Source organism: Lytechinus variegatus, chromosome 11 (assembly GCF_018143015.1).
Source record: "Lytechinus variegatus isolate NC3 chromosome 11, Lvar_3.0, whole genome shotgun sequence".
NCBI classification, from domain to species: Eukaryota; Metazoa; Echinodermata; class Echinoidea; order Temnopleuroida; family Toxopneustidae; genus Lytechinus; species Lytechinus variegatus.
The window spans coordinates 1,944,958-1,972,745 of NC_054750.1; the positions used below are offsets into that span (position 1 = coordinate 1,944,958).

General features: G+C 37.5%; 1 protein-coding gene across 1 annotated transcript; it reads left to right on the top strand.

Annotated features, from left to right (window-relative positions):
• Nucleotides 1–1,313: 1,313 nt before the first annotated feature.
• On the top strand, nt 1,314–27,416 carry LOC121424562 (deleted in malignant brain tumors 1 protein-like). The gene is made up of 8 exons (XM_041620291.1): nt 1,314–2,123; nt 2,672–3,007; nt 15,749–16,078; nt 17,573–17,884; nt 24,577–24,901; nt 25,199–25,203; nt 26,120–26,437; nt 26,697–27,416. The coding sequence occupies exons 1-8, from the start codon at nt 1,931–1,933 to the stop codon at nt 27,032–27,034; spliced, it is 2,157 nt and encodes a 718-aa protein (XP_041476225.1). The 5' UTR covers nt 1,314–1,930; the 3' UTR covers nt 27,035–27,416.
• Nucleotides 27,417–27,788: the final 372 nt, after the last annotated feature.

Sequence of the window (27,788 nt, forward strand, 5' to 3'; positions counted from 1 at the left end):
TGTAGGCCTATCTGGCTGATATGCCGGCTGTAGCCGAGTGATCTAGGGCTCCTGATTAGACACATGAAAGTCCAGGGTTCGATCCCCGAGCACGGCACTTATACCAAAGAGGAAGGAATTAAGCAGCAGTGTTATTTCTCCTACATGCAGAGAAATGTAAATGCTACATTTTCTTGGCAACTATGTGTTCACTTGTTTTAGTGTCTTTGTGTGTGTGTGTGTGTGTGCAAGAGAAAGCAAGAGAGAGAGAGAAAAGAAATCGGGTAGTGAGAAACAGAGCAGTGTATGTTTGGCTTCAGGTTTGTATGCATGTACTTAGATGCAGAAATAGAAAATTGAGAGAAAGTTGAACAAAAACTTTACAAAAAGATTGACAAGAGCCAATATCTTTTGACATTTTTATCCCTAAATGACCTTTCCCCCAATCATCTTTATAAACGCCCACATGTGGTATTAATCAAGGATCTTATGTTCCAAGTCTGAGCACGATTGGTGCAGAATGAAGAAGTGATAGCGAGTTGAGCAAAAGCCTTTTTGTAAAAAGGCTTAACGAAAACATTTTTTTGTAACAGACTAACGTGCGAACAGGACAGGTGGCTACTTTATCTTCGCCGAACTTCATTCAGCGAGAGAAAGACACGTGAGTATAAAGGAAGTAAATCTTTCGCTCAATTTCATCGTGTTGGCGGTATCCATATTTCATTTTTTTTTTAAAAATGGGGACAAGGGATTCCTAAAAAAATATCTTTGCATAACATAGCGAATTATTTGGAAAGTAAATACATATAAGCTTCACCGTTAGAATATTTATCCTTAAAAAAACAGAATTCCAGCAGCAAAGTCTGGAGAACAGCTGTAAACTTATAGACAACTATATTGTGTAGAATTACAGATAAACTGGTATTATAGGGTACGTTATAAGACACATTTATTGTAATATTATCTTCCCCTTTTTTGAAATAACTCGCTTCTTCAAAACCGCAGAAAATTTCCTGGACAGCGTTTGAGAGAATAATTATGTATTTTGGGCGTAATATTTTTCCGCGGTAATCAATCAATAACCTTCAACCCATCTGTAATAATATCTCATCAATCGGGTAATTGAATGTAAGATCGCTGATGAGCTGAAGGAAGGGTGAAGGTCTTGTACGATGGCTCATGGGTTACCGTTTGTGGTTTTTACCATTGGAATCTACTCGAATTCTGCAGAATGCTCAGCTTCAATGGGCCCTGGATGCGCTTCGATCTACTTTTATAGCTATGGTCAGCATGATATCTGATGATATTCTCACTGTCAACTGCCTTGGAACAGAGGAGAGCCTGGTACATTGTCCTGATATTTGGGTTCAATCTTCTTGTAGACATGAATGGGATGCAAATGCCATATGTTTTTCAGGAGGTATGACAATCTAATCTAAAGGTCAAAGATTGTGTACGTTGCATACTACATATATCACCATGATCACAATGGAGAAAAACACAGTTGCGATTCAGAAATCTTTAAATCATCTACAAGTTGTAACGTTATAAATAATATAAATATGTAACAAATTTTATTTATTTCATGGACTATAATTCATTGGAAAAAAATCACAGGCCTTCACCAGAAATTCCTTGTAGGCCTATTAAAAAATATACATCATTATTTTGTTTCGATCTTCTATCACGGTACTGAGCTAATTGCAAGCCTGAGCAAAATATGCAGAGTGCCAGAAATAAAAGACTTTGTTTTTTATATTGAAAAAAGTGCATTATCGAAAATGTCAATGATATGATGGTTTAGCAGTGTTTATAACTGAAAGGGCTACCCTATAAAAACAAAACGACAAATACCGATGCTGAAGGGAGAGTAGAGGTCTTGTATGATGGATCCTGGGGTACTATCTGTGATGATGGCTGGGATCTACGAGACGCCAGGGTGGTTTGTAGGATGCTGGGGTTTGATGGAGCCTTGGAGGCCCCGGGATCTGCACGATTCGGTCGGGGCTCTGGTCGCATTCTTCTAACCTTGGTCGGATGTGATGGAACAGAAGACAACCTAGCAGACTGTTCTCATCGAGGGATTGAAGATTGGTATTATTGCGGTCATGAAAGAGATGCAGGTGTCGTTTGCTACTCAGGAGGTAATTTCCCACAAAAATCAGAACAAAGTCTGATATCTAAGAAAAAGTACCTATAAATATTATTTCCGGTGTTTATTTGAACGATTCGAGTTGGTTTTCATGCATTGTTATAATTTGAGGGATCCATAGTAGGGCTAAGCTTACTTAGCAAATATAGTGAATGGGAGTGAGGACGATCTCTCTTTCATGCCTAAAATTAGTTCAAAGCGCACAACCGTGCCTCAAAAAGGCTATAAATTTTATTTATTCAACGTTCCGGCAAATTTATAGAAAAAAAACTCAGGCAAAAGTCTTTATATTGCCTATCCATGAAATACATTATATCCATGCACTACAATCGGAAAAAAGACGAAAATGGTTTTCCATAGCTTTACAAACATAATAATTCCAATACCATGATCACAATCGGGAATTCTTATGCATACTAGGGTATTTTATATCGACATGTTTTCTGTTACATTTTTGGTAGGTAATACAGTGTGTGTCGTTTTAAAAAAATGGTGTGAAATAAAAAAAATGAGATTTGTTTTGATTTTTATTTACTGAAGGGCACCCGAATCCATTTCAAGTCCGTCTGATTGATGGAGCAAACGATGCTGAAGGCAGAGTAGAGGTATTACATGACGGATCCTGGGGTACTATCTGTGATAACAACTGGGATCTGAGAGACGCCAGGGTGGTTTGCAGGATGCTTGGGCTTGATGGAGCCTTGGAGGCACCGGGATCTGCTAGGTTTGGCCAAGGATCTGGTCGCGTTCTTCTAACGTTTGTCAACTGTGAAGGAACTGAAGACAATCTAGCAGACTGTGCTCATCCAGGGACTGGACGTTACTCTTACTCATGTAGCCAAGCAGAGGATGCAGGAGCCATTTGTTATTCAGGAGGTGGGTTATATAGTGATAGATTTGTTAGCGATTTAAGCTTCTGAGTACATCTTTGATTCACCCATGTAGCAATTTGAGGGATGCAGGAGCTGTAGGTTCGTCAACAAGTACGATGTTCACCCCATCTCTCTCTCTCTCTCTCTCTCTCTCTCTCTCTTGCGATGTCTCTTTAAATGTCTATCCCTCAGCGCTTTAGTGCCAACAAACACGTTTCGGGCGGGTTGGCAGTCAACCTGCCCGAAACGTCGAGTCTCTGTACTGATTCTACTCATCATCTCTACTCGCCGACTCAAGCCAGCATCTTCTCATCCATCCTTCTACTCAAGCTGTTTCAACTCATCAATCTCTTCTGGTTTACAATCCTTTTCAGGACTACATTCAAGAAAGATTACTCTACTCTCAAAATTCTACTTTCTTACCTATCCAATTCTTTTTTCTTCTTCTATCCACTATTTCTATATTACTCCACATGGTGTACCGTAAACCACACCAGCGAGATTCAAGTGGATTCTAGCCCCTCTTAAAGAAACACCGATTTTAGATATGTTACACTGGAATCAAGGGAGCCGGAAGCGGGGGGTGGGCAAAATATCGTTTTGCCCCCCCCCCCCCCTATGTGCCCCCTTAAAGTAGAAAAATTATATTATTTAAGGACAAAAGTAAACGATGAAGGCACTTTTCTGCCTAAGAATTGTCATTTCCATTGTCAAAAAAATCGCCCCTGACGAGGCAATTACACATTATAGTAAGCCTTGCGTCTTTTGACGAATATGTCCCTCTGTGAAACATACCTTTGATAAGCCCCTTTTCCATCTTATTACAGTGTGATAACGTTTAACCTTTTAAAGACTAAAACCTAATGACAGTGGTTCACCAATGGTGTGTCGGCTTGAGATGCATTGTTACCATAGCAACTGTCGGATAAAACAGGACTTTGCGGATAAAACGTCCGACAAGTCATTTTATGAAATGCTCCCCGGACCCGATATCACCAACGCGAGTGAAGGCTAGTTACTCGAGCAACATATGGAATATGAAAATAGCTGTAAAACCGAAAAGTTTAAAGAGTTATAGAGGCTGGAGTAGTTGCTTATTGGATAAATGAGAAGATGCTAGCTTGAGTCGGCGAATGGAGTGCAGAGCAGGAGTACTCATCTATCAACTAATCAAGCCTCAAGTCTTCAACCTTTTCTGGTTTACGGTCTTTATCAGGACTACGCTCATTTGAACAAAAAATTACTCGACTATCAACTGTCCACTTCCTTCTATCAGTTTCGCTTCTTCCTCTATCCACTTTTTCGAAAACTCCACATGGTGTACCGTCAACCACATCCGCTATTGGAATGTAATTGTTTTTCTTCTAAATAATGTTACATAATGTACATTATGAACTGCCGTAGTTTGTTAATTCATGGTTATTTACAAATTAATATTTCCTGGAATTTGATATTCATCATTTTCTAGTTATGGTCACATTTCCCCCAGAAAATATGTAAAGAAAAAAGAAGATTTTGAAGGGGTCATCCAAAAGTGCTTCCCAGCCAAACAAAACATGCCAAAGGGAAACACATAAATCGAGTAATGTTTTTAATTTTCAGAAAAGTTTAAAATTAATAATTAAGCAGGTCATAATTCTTTTTCCTCCAGTTACAAAATATGAAACGTTTTGCCTATGCATGGACAATCAGGGACCGACTATCTCCAATGCTGAGGTCAGAAATGATTTGCATAAAATGGGGATTTAAGTGCTTATCGACGTCTGCCACGTCAGAACAGTATGACATTTTGAATTTGAAAAGACATTCATTAGAATGTATGTTGTTTCTGTTGTTACGCTTCTTATGCTTAATACACTCCTTGAAACTTTTGATAATTGTGCTCTCTCGCGTCGTCCGTGTACGTAACTGTACATAAATAAATATTTATGAAAGGATAATGCATGAAAAATGTAATTTCTGGTATTTTTAGTCAATATAAGCGTATTACGTAATTTAATTGATCAGACACAAAAACCACATTTTGCGCGTAGATTTTATAGGTTCTCATAAACTCTGAGTATAGTCTTTCGTAGTGAATTCTATGTTTAATTCTCAAGAAATTTATTTTTGAATTCTCTTAGAAACGCAACTTTTCTACTCCATTTTTACACAAAGTCCTTACGGTGGGTCCAACCCCCTCTCCCGCTTCGGTATCTCACGCTGTCAAATATATTGTACCCCCTTCGGGATTTTGCCCCCCCCAAAAAAAAAAAAAAAAAAAAAACAAATAAAAGTGTTCCGGCGCGCCTGACTGAAATTTATATATTTTAGCATGTATTTTTTACATGTATTGATTCAGTTTTCTGAACTTTCCTGATATTATAGACAATAAAAATACTATAAAGGCCTAGAGTATTTGATCATTTGAATTGCACTATTTTCAAAAAAAAGTTTATCAGTTTCTACCGTTGTACTGACAATGTGGCTGGTCCAACTGCCTACCAAACAAGTACATGTATAACAAAACGTGTAATCAAAAGCAAAATAAAGTGAATAGAATACGAAGACTTTTTTCTCACGCTTTTAGTTTTCATGTTAAGTCCAAGAAAAATATAAAAGTTCTACGATGAGAAAAAAAATGAAAACAAATAATACAATCACCGATGACAACTAAATAGCAATAATAGTTAATAATTAATAGTTTTACATGTATGACGGCAGGAAAGGTACATAAACTTATGAAAATAGCCAATCATTTCTCTGTACAGAAACAGTGACATATACAAATTGGAATATTGTGGGTTTTTCTCTGTTTTAAAGTGACTCTCATTAACACATAAAACAGGACCTTCTGAGGTGAAAGTGGTAAATTACACGTTCGTGAAGGGGGGGGGGGCATTTTTCTTTCGTAAAAAGAGCACTTTTCAGCGCTTCAAAAAGTGGGGGCACTGTGCCCCCGGCCCCCAGGATCACAGCCCCTGATTTTCCTGGAATTTCCAAGGACTTTGTCACCATTATCACGAAATGCTTTTTCATAAACTTTGTATGATATTAGGGGGAAGGCTTTCGAGTAGTTCAGGAGCTACCACACATACATGCCTCAATTTGTATAACTTAGAATGGTTGCTTAAACTGGCGCATATCACATTATGTCATAACATCCCTATGCGCTTCCAAAGAACTTGGATATTATTACGCTGGCTTTAGCCCCGCAGTCCTTTACAGCGCGGTGGCATTTCAAGGAATGAATTCCTGCCAGGTACCCATTCATCTCACCTGGGTAGAGTGCAGCAGAATGTGGATGAATTTCTTGCTGAAGGGGATAACGCCATGGCTGGGATTCGAACCCACGACACTCTGTTTCAAAGTCAGAAGATTAATCCACTGGGCCACTACGCTCCACTTCCTATTACATATGGAGTACCTCAGGGTAGCATATTTGGCCCTCTTTTTCTCATCACTTACTTTCAGCGAAGTTAAAAGTGGAGGGGGGCATAAGGAAAAGGGGCAATTTTTCTTTCGAAAAGTGCATTATCTTAAAATAAAAAAAGACAATTATACAGTAGCGAACTGGGCACAAAATTTTAAGGGGGCTAGATATGTCGCATCACGTAAAATTTATGAGAAGTTGCGAACGAGAGAGCAAACTTTTTTGACACTTTTATAATGAAAATCTAATTTTGTGATACATTTGGATTGCTGTTAGAATTTTTGTCCTTCAAAAGCAGTAACATATATAAATGGGAATATTGTTTTCTTGTTTCAAACGGGGCACTTAAACACATAAACTAGTCCTTCTCAGGTGAAAGGAGCATAGAGCACTTGTGTGAGGGGCACTTAGGTAAAGAAGGTCACTAATACAAGAAAGGGCACCTATAAGAAGGCAAAGGGGCACTTGATTACGGCATGAAACGGGCCCTTCTTAGGTGAAAGGGGCACAGAACACGTTCGTAAGTGGCAGTTGTATTGGTTAAAAGGGGCAATGATTCGAGAAAAGCGATTACTTACTAGAAGGCAAGGGGGTACTTTACCTTTCCAGGTAAAAGGGGCACTTAACACGTTCGTGAGGGGGCATTTTTTGTAGAAATTGACACTGATATACGAGAAATGGCAATTGGAAACACCTAAAACGGGTCCTCCTCATGTGAACATGGTGAAAGGGGCACATTATACGTTCGCGAGGGGGCATTTTTCTTCCATAAAAAGGGCACTTGTAAGGGCTTAAAAAGTGGGAGGGGGGCACTGTGCTCCCAGGGCTGCCATGTTCCTTTTTCACTTTCATTTTTATTTGCACAACCCTCCCCTCCCCCCCCCTTCATTTGCCTCCCTTTTCTCCTTACTACATGCATAATATCATAATTACTATTATTTTTATACTTTTTAAACTTATTATCAATATTGTTGTAGTTATTGTTGTAATTATTATTCAAATAACTTTTTATCAATATTATAGTTTTACAATTGATTTTTCGCTTTATTTTGATATTTTGTAGAAAACTTCTTGCTTGTCTTCTGTACGGCTCTATTATTGTACAGTATATAGTTTTGTTAATCAGGTATTGAAATTTAGTTATAGGGGCTTCCCTTTCTTAAAAGCTTTTTTTTTGCCTTGGCAAGTTTTGTTCCATATACTTTTTATAGCCAAAACAAATGCACCTCACTTTTGTTCCTGTTTAATTTAGTAGACGATGCAATGCATACTCATCACGAAATTTCTGCCATCTTTTTTCAGCCTTCTGTTGTCCTGCCATTTTACAACTGCATAAAACACTAGAAAACAAATTAAAAATTAAATTTATGATGAAAAGGAAAAAAATAAAAATTATTGAACATAAAAATTATTCTAAGTTCATTGACCCTAAATGACATTTGACCTTGATCATGTGACCTGAAAGGCACACAAGATGCTCAGTGATACTTGGTTACCCTTATGTCCAAGTTTCATGAACTAGGTCCACAATACTTCCTAAGTTATGACAATAAAAAAATATTGAACATATTATAAGTTCATTGACCCTACATGACCTTTGACCTTGATCATGTGACCTGAAACGCACGCAGGATGATCAGTGATACTTGGTTACCTTTATGTCCAAGTTTCATGAACTAGGTCTATGTACCTCCTAAGTTATGAATATGACATTTCAAAAACTATATTTGGCTTGGTTAATGAGATTTCAGGCAAGACAAAAAGGGAAGAATAACTCTTCAATTAAATAAAAAGGTGTTGAACGATCTAAAAAAAAATTGTGTACATAAAATCAACTGATGGGGGTCGGACTGCGAGCGCAGGTACAGACCCCACTTTTGAACCATTCATTCATTTCATCTTTCTGAAACAAACTTCAAACTAAAGACAAAGTAGAACTACAGTCTAAATAGATCAAATGAAAGAGAACCTCGCTCCAATCCAAATATCATTATAAAATCTTTTGTACCCGCTATGAGAGGGATATATTTTCATGTTGAAATACGTTTTCGCATTTCAGACTGTTCGCTAGATCGCCAATGCCATGCCATGATGGTAGACTTGGCCACTTCACCATAAATCACGAATCACGACGCCACAGTTGCGGCCAACACAAGGCCTATCGAGCCGCTCGCACTGGCGATGGCCACGCGTGCTTTCAATGACTGCGCGTGATTTAACTTAGTGACAGAGCCAAAACGAAAAACACATTTCAAAGACTCAACATACGAAAAAAATATACGTGTAAGGGTCCAAACATAAATCATCACACAAATAAAAAGAAAGTAACAATGACGAACCTTTTGGGGATTTCCAGCTGTAATCACGGTTTACAATCAAGTCTTAGCTGCACTTGGATGTAGGCGCTAGACTGGTACCATTTCTTAATGAACTACATCAACGTCATGATTGTGTCATTTATGAAAGAAATGATACCAGTCTCCGAGCCGTATATACACGGACAAATACATGTAAGCCATCGGGGCTGCGCTGGCGGGAAATCCATCAATACCTGCACATTCAGGGGATACTGTTGTGCGAGAGAAACGCATCGCGGTGGCGAGAAATATCTCTCAGCCCGCCAACTCGCTGGATCCTCGCGATAAATACGCCAAATAACCGCGATTTCGGGTGGATTTGGCTTATGCCGAAATCTCTCCTTCAAAAATTGAAAAAAAACGGGACATTCCGATTTAGGGGGGTCTAAAATTTCGAAAAATCGTATTTTTCCGATTTAATCGGGACAGTTGACAGGTATGTTGTTGGTGGACCTACTGATGCCGAAGGGAGAGTAGAGGTTTTGTATGATGGATCCTGGGTACTATCTGTGATGAATACTGGGATCTTAGAGACGCCAGGGTGGTTTGTAGGCTGCTGGGGGTTTGATGGAGCCTTGGAGGCACCGAGCACTGCAAGGTTTGGTCAGGGATCTGGCCGAATCCTTTTAACCAGGGTCGAATGTTATGGGACAGAAAACAACCTAGCAGACTGTTTTCATCTAGGAATCGGAAATTGGAGTTACTGCGGCCATGAAAGGGATGCAGGTGCCGTTTGTTACTCAGGAGGTATGTTACCACAAACAACTCAGAACGAAATCTGATATCTCCTCAATAAGTTAATTATTTCTATTGCGTTTTTTATTATTATCTAGGTGATTATATTTTCTAAATGGAAGGGTGCTCTGTTACGGTACTGCAAAAAATAAACAATTAAACAAATTAGATTTAGATTTCCTCTTTTCTTATTACAGGAAATATAACAATCAAAAACTAATAAAACATAAATAAATATATATTGGTCTTACATGTACATCTCTTGAAGTACTAGAGGTAAAATTCCAAAGTGATGAGACTATATCCCAGTAATAATCCAAATATCCAGTAATAATCCAAAGTAAAATCCAGATAAAATCCCAGTTGGCTGGCAAAAAATTCCTTAAAGTTCACAATGATGGCGATGATAAAACACTGTCACTGTAACGAGTTGAAATGTCCGTGAAGATGATGTTGATGACGATATAACAGTAAATTTCAGCAATCCATGGGTTGAAAATCGTTCATTAAACAGGTTGATGACCTCGATGAGAACTGAGAATTTCCTCTCTCAAAATAACTGCAAACAGTTCATTGATGGCGTGCAAATAATTCCATAGAAGATAAATGTTATATTCCAGTTGGAACTGAACTTTGCTCTGACATAAAGTTTTGCGAGAAATTCTGAGTTCTGATCTGATATGATGTCCTTGCTTATATACCAATTATTCACTATAATTCTAGAGGACTCTAGTATTGACCATTCCGGAAGCTTCTGATGTTGTCTTTAAAAAGAACATTCTCCTTCTTTCAGGAGCAGTCCAATTCCAGAAGACTCTTGAATGACCTAAGTGAAATAAACAATGTCAACAAAATAGCTAAGCCTATTGTTCTTTTCCACTGCCAAGGAAGCTCTATTATCTGCCTTAAAAAAAAAAAATTCCTGAGCCTATTGTGTAGCCTTCTGTATCGTGTATCTTTGCAAATTGCAGAAATAACAAAATTTACTTTATCTCATTAAATATAGTGCCTAATAAAGCTTTACTGCCAGGACATTCTGGAATATTCTTAAAGAGAAGATAACTTATGAATGTAATTACTGTTACAATTCTCCTTGTATATAACAGCTCTGAAGTTCATTTTCAGTAACTCTAGTAAATAGGAGTGAATTAGGCGATCTATGCATGTACCTATTATAGACATATGAAGTTCACAACGATTTCCCTTGAAAAGGATCTGATTTTGTTTCAACATGCGAGGTTTCAGGTCGAATGAAACTACAAAATTATAGAACCAATGCACTAGGGTTTATACATGAACTATATAAGCAAATGGCGCCTCACAGGCGGCATCACGCAAGTTTGAGCTCTCAATTACGAGGAGAATATTACTTTAGTTAAAGGACAATTTTCATCTCTAATAGTATCAACCATCTTGTTGCACTATATAGCAACTCCTGAAGACGTTTTGGAGCACTTTTGGTATGTTTCCATCCAGTTTCAATGTGATTTATACTTTGCACATATTCTGTAAACCTGCCTACATTGACGCTATACAGTAGCCATTACATCGGGGGCATTGACCATTGCGGGCTGTTTACTCAACCTTGACATCCAGTCTCACAAATGGTAATGAAGCAGCCCGGTGAAGCAGACAATTGATTGATTGGAATTTCTCCACCTGAATAGCATGCCTGATGGTGCAATCCACCCATTATGCCCATACTCGCCTTCTTCTTGGGTAGCTTGCTGTTAATACAGCAGCTACATGAAGTCAAGCACACTTGCACAGCCAGTGTTACATTGCACAACTACAAGGCTCATATTCCTTCTCCGAATGGAAAGAACTTTTATCATCTCAAGTATTTACATCCAGTGTTACATTGCACAACTACAAGGCTCATATTCCTTCTCCGAATGGAAAGAACTTTTATCATCTCAAGTATTTACGGACCAGTATACATTACTACAGCAACTGTGAATCAACATTTAACATTGAACTCCTCAAATGCGGTGATATACACCCTAACCCTGGGTCGACAAACCAAAACCAAAGTCAACCCAACAATCATCCTTTATTCAAATATTTAATTCAAGATTTATATAACATACGTCAGAGAAATAGCTACAAGACTGTTCCGCCAACGACATGGAAAGTGATAAAAGACCTAGGGATCACACCAAAACCACTACGCAAGCGAGGAAAGCGAGCTGGTTCTAGGAAGCATCGTAAATCTTGTCCCAGACCACACCAGGGGCAAGGCATTCCTGTACTTATCCGACCACGCCTTTTACCTTCAAAACGCAAACCTCGCCCAGCATGTTTTACTATAACTACAATTACACCGACGCAACACGACAACTCTACTCATCATCAGAGCCGCCGTGGCTATGACGTCCCAACCCTACTACTACTCAAAGCCAGATCACTGAGGAATAAGATCGACGAATTGTCAGCAATCATCCAGGAATATAAGGTGGACATAGCAACGATTAAGGAAACATGGTTTAGCCCAGAAGAACCCCTTGACATGCTCTCAATACCGGAGTTTTGCTTATATTCAAAACCTAGGGAAGATCGATTAGGGGGAGGAGTCGCGGTCTACGCGAAACATCTTCAAGCGAGGATAATCGATGTACCTACACCTAAAGGAGTTAAAGCTTTATGGATCTACATGAGACCCCGAAGACTTCCAAGGGAAACTAGCGGACTGATACTCTGCGTGATTTACTTCCTTCCAAGAAACCCCAACAAGCAGCAGTATGTTGATCACATTCTCTCCACCCTGGACAGTCTTTTGCTTCGTTATCCAGAATCTGGGATCTCAGTAGTAGGTGATTTCAATGATTTAGATATTAATTTCTTACTTGAAAATGACAAATTTAAACAAATTGTTACTCAACCAACCCGAGAGGGCAATATTCTTGATATGATTGTAACTACTATAGACCAATTGTACCAAGAAACCAAAATATTAGCCCCTATTGGCATGGGCGATCATAATTGTATCCTTTGGATACCCAAAGAAGTCTCATCGTATTAATCGAGTTTAAAAAAAGAATTGTTCGCCCGATTCCTGACAGTGGCAAAAGAGCTTTTGGTACTTGGTTAACTAAGTTTACTTGGGAAGAAATGTATAGAGAAGATGATGCATCTTTGAAGCGTCAAATGTTATTGGATACAATGATGACTCACTTAGATATTCACATTCCGACAAAAGAGATTCGAATGCATTGTAGAGATAAGCCTTGGATCAATACGGAAGTCAAAGATGTTATACATCAAAGACAGCAAGCTTTCAGTAACAACTCCCAAAGTCTGTGGCGTTACTTAAGAAACAAAGTCATACGCTTAATAAGACAAAGGAAAGTTGCATATTATAATACCAGAGTTAGAAATTTGAAAACTAGTAATCCAGCAGCATGGTACAAACAGATTCGGATTCTAACAAATACTCACAAAAAAACATAGCCCAATCCATATTCCGAATATAGACCCAAATGATTATAATCATGATAAAAACGTTGCTAATTATATTAACCAGCATTTCTTAAACGTGGCAAGTGATCTACAAAGTTTAAATAGAAATGAATTACCTGTTTACTTACCATCCCAGAAAACCTGCCCTATTGTACAACCTTACGAAGTATATAAACAATTGAAAAATTTGAACCAACAAAAATCTGGTATTAGTGATGACTTACCAGTCAGAATCATTCGTGAGTTTGCCTTGGAATTGTGTTCGCCACTAACTGAACAATTCCTTTTACCAGTCTGTTGTACCATGTCAGTGGAAACGCTCCGAGATTATACCCATTCCTAAATGTTTACCCCCGTAACAGTGCAGAACTTAAGACCAATAGCATTGACTAGCTATTTTGAAAAAATAGCAGAATCGTTCATATGTAAATGGTTAATACAAGATATATCCGATCATATTGATGTTAACCAATTTGGAAACCGAAAAGGCCTATCAACAAATCATTACCTAGTTCGATTGCTTCACCAATTGTATGAAAATGCTGAAAAATCCCAATCTATATCAACTCTCATATTTACAGACTTCTCAAAAGCTTTCGACAGAATTGATCACAATATCCTTGCAAAAAAATTACTTAACCTCGAAGTTAGACCATGTCTTATTTCTTGGATTTTGGACTTCCTCGAAAATCGACGAGTCAAATGCCTTGGTCAGTTTTCAGATTGGTCAGCATCACATGCAGGTGTAGCTCAAGGTACAAAACTTGGGCCTATTCTTTCTAATAATGATAAATGATGCATGTATAAAATCTCAAGTTCCATATTTTAAATATGTTGATGACCTCACACTAGTTGAAAGTCGCAAACAATTTCAACCATCCAAATTACCAAACGTGCTCTCTGAATTCGACCAGTGGTCCGTTAGCAATAATATGACACTTAATCCATCTAAATGTCAGTGCATGCATATAATTTTCTCTAGAAATATTGTTGATCAAAATCGTATTTTTATTGGAAACGAATGCTTGAGAACAGTGCAAAAAGCTAAAATACTAGTTATAATTGTTCAGTCTGACTTGAAATGGGAAAGTCATATATCAGACCTTTTATGTCGTAGTAATAAAAAACTCTATATGCTTCGTTGTCTCAAAACGTATAAATTACCACTTTGCGATTTAATAACAGTATATAAGGGTTATATTAGACCAATTTTGGATTATGGAGTACCAGTTTTTAACGGAAACCTAACACAAAACCAAGTTTCCTGTTTAGAACGTATTCAGTCAAGAGCATGCAAAATCATGCTCGGTGAAAAATACACTAATTATACCGATGCTTTAGAAGTGTGTTCTTTACAATCTTTATCTGAAAGACGAAAACAATTGCGTATGAACTTTGCTGTATCCCTTGCCAACAGCCCACTTTGTAACCATTGGCTACCTATGAACAACGATGTTGATTACTCATTGAGGAAAAGACTTAGATATCGTCAGTTTCATTGTAAAACCAAACGTTTCCTAAGCAGCCCATTACCTTACTTTATAAATTTATTAAACACTAACTTGAAATAATTTTGTGTTGTTCCTTGATATAGCTAGTCACCCGGTTGATATACATAGGTTTACAAACATCTACTGTGCAAGTTGTGTTTTGCTAATATATCGCACCTAATACTAATTTGTTATTATTATTAGCTCACAAGCTTCAGATGAAAATTTTACAATTTTTAGAACTTTTTAAACTCAAACACAATTGAATAGGTTTACAGGTTTTTATTAGTCATGATTTTAATGCATGTATTTCACATTGTAACAACTAAAGGGAAACAATGTTTGTTTTTTATGCCAATATTTTACTCATTTTTATTAAGATTTCTGATGTGGTGGAAGATATGTTATTTTACAGACTGCATCATTCTTCAAATTTTAAGTAAGCGTACTCAGGATTGAGCAGGACGGTTTCTTGGGACGGGCGACCACTCACCCCCCCCCCTTGGTTCTTCCTTTTTTATCTGTATGCTTAATGAGTGCAAGGTGCGAGGGGTGACTGCTGGGTTGGTGGGTGCAGTTGTTTGACCTAACGTGCTTATGGTTGTTGGATGAATGAGGAGTGTGGTATGAATGTGATTTTTTTTGTTTTTGTTTTGTAAAAGATTGTTTGTCGGCCCTATTAATGTATAGGTCCAGTGAGGTTAGCTGACCCTAAGTTCCGCCTGAGCGATGGATTTGAATAACCAATTCCATTGCCCAGGTTGAATGGTGTTGTTGAGGGATTGGCATTCCCTGGCTGGAGCTGTGCATTGAACTTGACTGCTCGCTCGTCCCCAGAGACCCACCTGTCTTTAGTTCTTTTGTTACTTGCTTAAATCTATGTTTTTATTGTTTGAATTTGAGTGGCGATGTTTGTCAATAAGCATTCTTCCACCACCACAACCTTTCAGTCTTCTATTTGTTCTTTTGTTAAGTTGCATTATATTTTCTTAATCATTTCAAGTTTTGATGTTTTTAAATCAGCTATTTATACATGTATATACCTGTAAATTGTACACAATTCAGCCTTTTGACTGCAACGTGCAATGATTTTGAATAAAACCTTTTCAATTCAATTCAACTATCATATACCAACTATATCCCCCCCCCCAAAAAAAAATAATAATAATAATAATAAATAAAATAAAATAAAGACAAAATAAAAGAATGAATAAATGAAAGGAAAAAAAACAAATAAATTGATACATAAACAATGAATGAACTAAATATCCCTTTGTTAATCAATTACTTAGAGCATCCAAACCCATTCAAAGTTCGTCTGGTCGGTGGATCTAACGATGCTGAAGGGAGAGTAGAGGTACTACATGACGGATCCTGGGGTACTATCTGCGATGATGAATGGGATCTACGAGACGCCAGGGTGGTTTGTAGGATGCTGGAGTTTGGTGGAGCCTTGGGTGCACCGGGATCTGCTAGGTTTGGGCAAGGATCTGGCATGATTCTCCTTGATGAACTCAGTTGCATTGGCACAGAGGACAACATAGCAGAATGTCCGCATCAAGGGATCGGAGACCATGACTGTACGCACGATGAAGATGCTGGCGCCATTTGTTACACAGGAGGTAGTTGAGAAACTAAATGCATAATCATTACTGGGTTTTTTTTTATTATAACTGCATCTTGTTGAAAAGTTCCCAAATGGTAATATCATTGTTGGTCTACAGTTGGTATTTGGGAAATTGACTATTTTATCTAATTTTAAGTATTTTGCATGTACATGAAGGATTTTCGAGAAAAGATTACGTACGTTCCATAGAACGCATGCGTAGTGGTTGGGAACACTCCCTATTATCAATGTCTTTGTACCAAACTTTGAATGATTCAAAACTGTTTTTTGTCAATTTTATTCTTAGTTATTATAGTTGGCTTCCTTGGCGACCTTTGTGATTAGCTGCAGTAGAAATGCTAAAGTCATTTGTGTACGCTTTGATGGTAAGATTTAAATGCAAGAAGCATATACATGTACTCAAATCTTCACAAATCGGGCTTTATTGCTGATTTATTGATATCTTTACATTCCTGATACTCAATTCTTTTTCATTTAAACATCATCATGTATGCCTAAATAATAATATGTTTTAATCGTTTTCATAATCTATAAATTTGTACCAAGTGAATTGTGTTGTTAAACTAATTACCGGGTTTGAGAAATTATAGTGAAAGTATTTTCATCCGAGTTTGGTTTGGCAATAAGTATTTTAGTAACATTGCCGGACCAACCGAGGATAAATATTTCTACTACACTTTCGAAACAAACGCCCGGTATATTTTGTTTTATATCCCTTCCATAATTATCAAAGTTTGAACGAAAACTATTGGTTATCTTGTCGTAATTTGCCCATCTCCATGATCTGGAAAAAAATCTAGATCAGCTTAGCTCTAATTTAAGCAAAATGGGCTTATCATTCTAAGGTAGCCGGTTCCTTAACAGACTCCGCGCGGCTACAGTCGCGACGTCGCGCCGGTTCCCAAGCATCACTCATTGTGGATTGGTGTTGAGCTCCGCGACGGCTGTACTAGTGAGATCGATCTTCTAATAATTCCCATACCGGTTGTGAAGGTTGTGAACAAACCTTGCTTAACTAAAATAAAGCAGCCCGAATCATCCAATGATCGAATAATGGTCATCATTAATTTTATTTTCAGCATACAAATTCATTATAAACAATTGACATTTATCTATCGGAGAGTTTGTGATTCAGCTGGCATAGCATGATTAACTGTTGATTGCGATGCTATAGCTGCATCACCGGACCCCTGATAAAGCGTCTGCGCCGTTGCATCACTAGACTTGGTGATGGTGATTGTGTGGTTCTCAGTCGGACGCAAAATAGTAAATATATATATATATATATATTTTACTCTGACGTCATTTTTCTTGCGATATCATGATTAGTCACGTGAAGTGAAAGGCTCTCGACCAATCTAATAGTAAGCCATATAATATATTTGTAATACTTTTAGTCATTGGTGTTTTTGTCATTACGGTGTGACTTAAAGAAATTATATTTGATTGAATTTTTAATTTACTTAAGAGTACCCGAATCCATTACAAGTTCGCCTGACTGGCGGGTCTACCAATGTTGAAGGCAGAGTAGAAGTCATGCATGATGGATCCTGGGGTACTGTTTGTGGTATCAACTGGGATCTCAGAGACGCCAGGGTTGTTTGTAGGATGATGGGGTATGATGGTGCCTTGGAAGCTCCGAGATCTGCTCAGTTCGGTCAGGGATCTGGTGGCGTTCTGCTTATTTATGTCAACTGTGAAGGAACTGAAGACAGCTTGGCAGACTGTGCTCACGCAGGGATTGGTCGTCATTACTCATGTAGCCATTCGAGGGATGCAGGAGCTGTTTGTTACTCAGGAAGTACGTTGTCCCCCCCCCACACACACACACACTAACACACTCACGCACCAATCTCCATCCATCCTTGGAAACAGTGATAACAGACCGTTCTTATAAAGTGTAGGAGGGGCGAACCAATGTAAATTGACAATTTTCTTACAATCTTTTTTAATGTTTAATGTTCCGGCGCCACTTTTTAAAGATTCATTCCTGCTTAATATTGTTCTATGGCTTTTAACCAATCCAAAGGAAAACAGAGATTTTAGACATTCATCGACATAAGTGAAGTATCCACCGAACAATCAGATAAACAATAAATCAATAAACAGAATAAGAACACTAAAACACGATAACTTTATCTCCTTTTCTAGGCGTTTGTTTTAATGTAACAGCATTATACTCTTCATTCAATTTCAAAATGCATGCATAAGTGTATAGCTCATTTGAAGCAGTGTATATCTTTCAAATGCCATCTGTAAATACTCGCGACCTATAATATTATAACTACAATATTATTAATATGAATCACCTGCCATGAACTTGCACTTAAATAGTTTTTAGAACAATATTAGTAATAGATGATGAGAAGAAAGGTATTCGGGTAAATTTTGAATGATGATGCAGGGGCGGATTCAACTGCAATATTACTATAAAGACTATAATTAAAACATAAATTAATCATCTTTTTTTTTAATAGAAAAACAAATCTGATACAAGTCCTCAGTTGTGCACGGTGCCGAACCTCGTACATTATTGTGTCTATCCTCTCCTCTATTTTCTCTTTCTCTCCTGTCCTTATCCGCCTTCCTATACCACTTATTTATTTACGGCATCAATCACATTTTTTGCGCATTATATTCTTTCCAGGTCATTTCATATATTTTTTCTCTTTTTATACACAATCATCATAACTTGATAACTTCGTATTTATTTTGTGAGTATTATTTATCATTTATTTTTTTCTCTCATTTGATTACATATATCTGTATTTGTACTTTGTTATTGGTTGTGTTATCTATTTTTTGAGGGGCCCACATTGTACAAGCATTGCTTTTTAGTGGGTCCCTCCATTTCCATCTTAATTTAATTTCTATTGAAAAATAGTATACTTACTTAAAACCTCCAATGTGTTGCCCAAATTGTGTGTTTTTTCACAACATGTGTATTATTATTTTTCTTTCTTTGCAACGGATACAAATACTTATGTTTATATATGGTATACAACTTGTTTTTGTTTGATGGAAGTGAAATAAATAAAATTGAAATTGAAATTGAACTTTCGCCGATGGGGGGATTACCCCTTTTTTTCCCCGATCCGCCGCTCGAAGTTTACTTTATTGTTTCTTTGAAGAAAGTAGTCCTAACTGTCGCTTCGAAGCTTTATTCTCACAAAACATAAATAAATAGTAATCTCATGTAAGCTTTAATTGAAGAGTACGAGCGCGATCTAATTCTTTAAGGGAAAATTCATGTATTTTCTCCTGAAAATTGAATATCCTGTGCAATGATTGTGATCGTGAAGTACATGTAACTAAATAATTACTGCAAGTGCGAATGGCGAGCTGAAATCTTTAATATACGTTCTGGCCTGATGGAAAACAGACCTTGAGGATTGTTGGTAGTTACCTATGAAAACTAAATATATATTTCAACAATCAAATAATGCAGCGCGAAGCGAAACTGAAAATTGTTGACATTTTGACCTAAAAAAACGACATTCTGAGCACTTTTTGTAATTATAAACAGGATAGGCATTTAACTAAACAAAAAAGAGAGGGCGATTCAAAAGAATAATGATCTTCCATGCACATTTCACTCTGAAAACATACATGAAAGTGGGTTTGACTTTAAGGTAACTTGAAGTGATGTTTATAATTAATCATTTTGTCATTGAAATTAATCACTGAATAGAGAGAGGGAGAGAATAGGTGTGTGTGTGCCACGCTCCGGAGGTCCGAGGTCCTTTACCAGGAGGTGGGATGTCTTTAAAAACCTAATTCGTCAACGACAGGACCAACCTCTATTTAAACTACATTATGAAATTTCTTAATGATTCCAATATCATAATGGTAAAAATTAAATATTCAATAAATATTCTTAGAACGACTTACAATATACATCAGTGAGAGGGATGTATGTATGAAGATAAAAGATCTTTTAGCCCATATGGACACTGAGGAACATTATCAAGAATTGTCAAAATATTGTATTCAGAAGAGTGGGCAGCTAAGGTGTATATCATCTTTTAAAGGAAATGTAACATTAACAATAGATTCCAGCCATTAGGAGATCAGTGCAAAGAAGATGGCAGAAAATGGCTTGGCTCTGACAGAACTGAAAAAAAAACACCAGAAAAGACATTCAAAGTGCACGACGCTATCTGAATAATTACATAGAATAAGTAGTTTGAGAATCGGTAGTAAAACTCGCAGTAAAATCTGCTGCAACCTAAGTCTGGTGATAAATTAGGCACATGATGAAGATCTCATGTTCACCTCATCAGAATTGAAACAATAACAAACACAAATATATTCTTGCAGGTCTGTGGCTGAAGCAGATGCAGGCTAAACGAAGAAGTCTCCTTCTTGCTACTGACTCAACATGCCCAAATGAGAGTGAAATGCAACTTGATAAAAGTGAAGACGATGTTGATAGCAAATTCCATATTATGTGTCATTGCTCCAAGAACTTATTTAACTCTTTATCTTTCTTGATTATTGATTGCATATACCGTGTGTCTCAAAAAAACGTAACACTTCATATGTAATTTTATGAAGAAATGTCGATATGTATGGAAAGCTAAAGGACCAACCTTTCATATGAAATGAAAAAATTGAAAAAAAATAATGCTTCGATGAACAGGGTTCACTTAAGTTAGAGGTATGAAAATGGGCCTGCGCAGGATTTTTCCTTCCAATTTCGGACAGGTATATAGCATACAAAACAAAGTTGATACGAGATATTCATGATCGATGGATTAAGAGTTAAAAGGATGTTTTGAATACCAGTCCTTTCTCTCTGTCATTTATCAATCCCCAAACACCACCCATGCCACACACACACACCAACTACCACTCCCATCTTAATGTATCATTGATCTGGTAGATGTGAACAGGATGAAGGAAGAATTGGAAAATGTTTAATTGAAATATTCAAAATTATAATCGACATGCAACCCACTCTCCTCCCCCACAACCTTTTCCCATCCCATCACCTACCCTTTGCCTTTTCTTTATCTGTTTTCTTCCGTCATCAATCACATTTTATTCAGGTTTTATGAATGACCCAAACATGTAATAGCTATCACCCATGAGATTGATGTCCTTCGTCAGGACAGAGCCACAGTCAGGAGAGCTGTTCTGGACATGCTGAAACGGGCAAGATCGTGTATCGAGAGAGAAGGTGGACATGTCGATCATTAATGTGAAACACTTTTATCTTTACCGGTACCCTTACTCAATCGGTACTTTGAAAGCCGTGATATTTAGTCAAGAAGAAAAGATAGCCATGTGGACTATGAACTGATTACTTTTGTCAGATCTTTCATTTTAAGATGAACAAAGCAGTTGTAAATAAGAAAAAAATAAAAGAAACATGAACATCTTAAAAAAAAGATTTAACTTGTTTTTGTCATGTCTGCCCTAATGTGTGTGTGTGGGGGTGGGTGTGCGCGCGCGCATGTATGTGTGTGTACGTGTGTGTGTGTGTGTGTGTGTGTGTGTGTGTGTGTGTCTGTGTGCGTGTGATAATTGGTTTGAGCAATTGCTTGATGGAATTAATGTTTCAGTGATTTATCGATTGATTTCATTGATCAAAATGAGTGACTGGTTAATAATTTGATTATTAATGGAAAAAAATGATCCACCAAACTTTCAGAAGAAAAGTGATAAAAATGCAAGGAGTAGGTGAGATGATATGAAGAAGGTTGTATGTGTGTGTGTGTGGGAGGGGGAGGACAGTGGGTTGCATAATGTTAATTATGATTTGGAATATTTCAATTTAGCCAATTCCCATTCATCCTTAATCCCGTTCACATCTACCAGATCAATGATACAATAAGATGGGAGTGGAAGTGTGTGTGCGTGTGTGTGTGGGGGGGGGTGGGCGGTGGTGTTTCGGGATTGATAAATAACAGAGAAAAGGGAATGGTATTCAAAATATCCTGTTGATCCATCGATCATGAATATCTCATATCGACCTTATTTTGTACCTGTCCAAAATTGGAAGGAAAAATATTGACATTTTTTCATAAAATAATATATGCTCAATTTGGCAACCATTTCAAAAGTTTTTTTTTAAACACACAGTATTGCAATTAAATAAGGAATAAGATTAAAGTTCAACTTTTTTCAGGAGTTCCTTTTGTTTGGAAAAAGTTTAATATGGTCATTTACACCCTAAAACCAGCTCCTGTGTCTCTCAGTCATGTGAGTTCCTGATGGACCTGGGAAGCGTGCTTCAGGAACCACTAAAATCCATAAGCAGCACTCCACGTATTCTGACAGATGCGTAAAAAAATTTAAACAAATGTAACCAAAATGCTTTTATGCATTGAAATGGATTATGCTTTTGATCTCCATTTTGTAGTGAAAATTTTTTTTCTTTGTTTTGTTTTGTTTATTTGTCTTTTTTCAAATTTACATCACCACCCCAAGTCAAAATAGCGTTCCTAAGGCCCTGTACCTCCTCTAATTGTTCATCTACTTGTTTATTGGCTTGTTTATTCGCCATTATTCATGCGTTTATTTAATTACTCATATGTTCATGCATTCTTATAATTTTATATCATTATTTATTCATATTATCATTTTTATTATTGTTTTAATTATTGATATTATTATTATTTTATTATTATTATTATTATCATTGTTGTTCTTATTATTGTCATTATCACTATTATGGTTATAAGCATTATTGCTATAACTACTCTTTCTTTGGGAGTGTAGTCCCTTCACCCTCTCGCTATCAATAATGATTTTAGTGTAATTCCTCGCAAGACACTGGAAAGAAATATAAAGATTGACATAAATTGTATTTCGATCATTACTCCTATGACTTCATGGTGTCATAATTTAGTTGCATTGAGACGTGTGCCCCTAGAATTTATAGGGCCTATTATTTCTGCAAAGTAAATAATGCTGAGCACACAGCCGGAAAGCTGATACCAAAGACATGACCCAATGCCACACAATATTCTAACGCATTGCAAATATAATTTTCCATAAAATTAGTATAAAATTTATTCATTGACTGTTGCTTATTCTCATTTCTGAACTATTTTTCGGCCTTGTTCGGCCTCGTTTTGGCCCCCGATTCGTCGGAAGTAATCGTAGGAAACGGCCAAAGTCCAAGGCCAAGGACGGCTAATATAATGGGCATCGAGGCCAACCTTGACCTTGAGGACGGCCTCGAGCAACACAACATTGCACCAATGGATTGCCACTGGATTAATTATCATACAACATATTTATAACAATTTATTCTTCTTCGAGTGGTGCAAGACAATCTGTGATTTGTGTTTATCATCCAACTGCATGGGACTCTCCATTTATCGCTGAAATTATATTTTCCAGCATTTCTTGAGGACATTTGCTTGGTTAATAAGTTGCTTTGCAACTTCTTTTGTGGTTTCACTGCAAGTAATTATCCCACATTTTGCCATCAGGTACAGGGTCCCCCTTTTCATTTTTTTTCTTGAAAGGAGTACTTTTTATGCAGCTGCTGACAAAAGAGCAAAAGATCCCCACGAATTTGAAATTTGAAAAAAATTAATCAAGTTTTGGTACACATTTATAAAAAAAAAAAAAAGCTGAAAAGAACTGGGCCATTTTTGTTGTACAGCTATGAATATTGTCTTTTTTTTTCATTTCCAAATGGCTTAATCCCTTTACAAAAATAGAAGCTTCCCAGCCTTTGTTTAGATTTCTACAACGGGGACATGTGAAACCTTACACCCGATAATTTTCATTTAAATGAAAAAAAAATTATTTGAATTGACCATTTAAACTATTCAAGGTCTTGCAGGTAACACAAAAGGACCAATTTTAGGGGGTGAGGTAACCATAAATGGACTAATCAGAAAATTTTAACATCATTTTCGTAGTACATGCCCTCTATGTACTTAAGCCTCTGAATATGAAAGAAATCCGCCGACCCCATCTTCCAACTTTGTTAAAATCTGCCTGATTCTCTCATACAGTAGCTGTTAAATTTCGATTCAGATTTCCAGGATTTTCGTGATTTCGATTCCCCCCCAAAAAAATACATGGAGAGCATATCTTTAATATGTTATGATACTTTGAATACCTTTTTTGCAAGATCCCTTGCATGTGAAACACATATGATACAATGTACAATAAAATAGGAAAAAAATTAAGAAAAAAAAGTACGATTATTTTTCTCATGGATTTGGTTTTACTTAAATAGAACCAAGTATATTTTAATGAGTTTATAGCCATACTGCACACTGGCAATATGCCTATGGGTGGTGTATTTGTGGTGTTGGAGTGGACCAAGAGCTAGCTAACCCTTGAATTTAAAATAATAATTTTTTTTGCTGATGTCCAGATTAAAGGAACCATATCCATGTATAATACGCTCTTTTAAGGGATATACGTTGTGTTATTTGATATAATGAGAGACAACCAGGAAATTAAGGCTGTTCTCGTTTAATTACAACCAGTATCTTCCGTGTTTTCCCACAGCATATCCAGACCCATTACAAGCTCGCCTTGTCGATGGGACTAACGATGCTGAAGGCAGAGTAGAGGTTATGCATAACGGATCCTGGGGTTCTATCTGTGATGTCTGGTGGGACCTCAGAGACGCCAGGGTGGTTTGTAGAAAGCTTGGGTTTGATGGAGCTTTAGAGGCACCAAGATCTGCGAGGTTTGGTCAAGGTTCCGGTCACGTTCTGCTGGATTATGTCAACTGTGAAGGAACAGAAGACAACCTAGCAGACTGTGCTCATCCAGGGATTGAACGTTACTCATGTAGCCATTCAAGAGATGCAGGAGTCATTTGCTTTTCTGGAGGTAAGTTACTTGTATTGGTCGATTTAACGATTTAATCTTCTGAATACATTTTTCATTCAATTAATTTGCAATAGGCTCACATAAAATGTTTCCTAAGAAAGATTACAATGTTCTTCAACTTTTTCTTCGTTTCAAATGTTATCTTAAACGTACCTCCTTTGGTAAAATAAAGCTGTAAGGTTTTCATTATGTTCATATAATTTCGATATGAATTATTACCCGCGTGTTATCTTAGCCGCTGTATTGGCTCAGTTGGTAAGGCGTCTGTCTTACAACCGAAAGTTCGGGAGTTCAAAACCAGGCCCAGTCAGACAAAAATACGTTAAAAAAATGTTGTTGGAAGTTGTTGCTACCCTGTTAGAAGTTCAATATTTATAATAGTGCTGCGTGCGTTATTTTCTATAGCCAGCACCCCCGGAATTATGGTATATGTGGCAATATGAATAAATGAAAGCAAAATAAAACACATTTTGGAGTGAAACTCTTTTTTGTTTTCCTTGTCATATTTGTATGGACACAAATTCAAAATTACCGTCATATTTTGGTAAAACTGTTTTGTTTGTCAGATTTACATCCGCATCCTCGGTTTAAACAAATGGAGGGCCTCTGGCAGTCTCACCTGCATCACGCGATTCAATATAGCAGCAGTGCTAACTTTTAAAATTACTATAAAAAGAAATTATTCACACAAAACACCATACATATAATGATACAATACTACGTTCATTAACAATAAATTATCTTTGACCTTAATCATACGACCTAAGACTTGTCAGTGATACATGATTACCTCTATATCCACATTTCATGAACGATATCTACAAGCTTTGAAAGTTATGACAGCAATTTAATAATTACCTCCAAAATCGCCAAGGTTCAATGACCTAAAATAACTATTGACTTTGGTCATGTCACCTGAAACTCAGACAGGATATTCAGTAATACTTGATTAACCTGTCCAAGTTTCATGAACTAGGTCTATATACTTTCTAAGTTATGATGTCATTTCAACAACTTAATCTTTGGTGAAGATTTGGTGTTGAAGCCGCCACCATCACCGTCGGAAAAGCGGCGCCTATAGTCTCACTCTGCTAGGCAGTTGAGACAAAAACGTTCCCAGGGATCTGATTCTTTTGTAACTTATTTTGCTGACATTTATCTCCTAGTGCGCCTGTCTATTCCTTTACATCTTATCAACCTAACAATTCATTAAGCACAACAGAACCATTCCAAGTTCGCCTTACAAATGGAACAGGCTCGGAAGGCAGAGTTGAAGTTTCGTATAAGACATCGTGGGGAACTGTATGTGATGATAATTGGGATCTCCGAGATGCAAGAGTCGTTTGTAACATACTTGGATTTGATGGAGCTTTAGCCGCACCTGGTAGTGCTACCTTTGGGGCTGGAAGTGGGGAAATATTGTTTGATGACGTTGACTGCAAAGGCACGGAGGATACCCTTGCTGACTGCTTCCATCGAGGACTTGGGGTCAACAAGTGCAACCACGGCAGAGATGCTGGTGCTGTCTGCTTTAGAGGAGGTATGATTATACAAAATACTATTCAGAAAAATTCAGGACATGGATTGTTGACAAAATGGTGACATCCGCAGTACATACTACATACATGTACATGTAGCAAGTCATGTATGTTACTCCAAAGCAAAATATTGAAATCAGTGTGCTTACACCGAGAAAGGGGGGGCATACTCATGATTCTATGTTCTTCAGACGTTGATTAACTCCTGCTATCAAAGTCCAGAACTGATAACATATACATTTATTTTTCTTACACTTGCAGCGCCATTTCTAGTTCAGCTGGTAAATGGTTCTAACGACTTTGAAGGACGAGTAGAGGTCATGTATGAAGGTTCCTGGGGAACCATCTGTGATAATGGGTGGGATCTGAGAGATGCCAGAGTCGTGTGTAAAATGCTAAAGTTTGATGGAGCGTTAGCCGCACCAGGCTCTGCAACATTTGGCCGAGGCTCAGGAGACATACTTCTTGATGATGTTTCCTGTGAGAGTACACATGACAACCTGGCAGACTGTTATCATCGAGGAATTGGTGTTTCAAATTGTCAACACGAAGGAGATTCTGGAGTTATTTGTTTCAAAGGAGGTACAAGAGTCCTTTAGATTCTACCATCATATTCATATTCCATATCAAGAGTTGTCATCCAGAAATTTCATTAGGATTTCGTTGTATCCATTCCTATGAGTCAAGTTTATAAAATTGTACGCTATTAACCATGTGCTTGAAAATTAGAAGACCCACAAAAAATAAAATCGTAAGTAAAAATATCCTTCCCATGAGTTGACAACGCCAGTGGAAGGTCGAAAGGGATGCTCGATATAGTTCACATGAAATATTTTTATTTAATGGCTCCTTCTGGAAAAAATAATCCGCTTGTGTCAATACACAATGCCTAATTTGAGTGTTTCCCACTCAAATTTTACAGATCCATTCACAGTTCGTCTTAGGAATGGATCAAACGCGTCGGAGGGGAGGGTAGAGATTATGTATGACGGATCCTGGGGAACCATTTGTGGCAGTAGCTGGGACCTCATCGACGCCAGAGTTGTATGCAGAATGCTAGGCTTTGATGGAGCTTTGGCAGCACCCGTTTCTGGAGAGTTTGGCCGAAGTGAAGGCGACATTTTCCTTTCTGATGTCCAGTGTGACGGGACAGAAAACAGCCTAGCAGATTGCAATCACGCAGGAATAGGGGTCAACAATTGCGACTACGCCATTGATTCGGGTGCTATCTGTTTCTCAGGAGGTATATTTCTCTCAACCATGTACATTTTACTGAAAACCTAATAGTCAGGGGCCTTAGCAAAATTTTGGGGACAGGATTTACAAAAGCGCCATTTTTTGCATGTGGGTCCC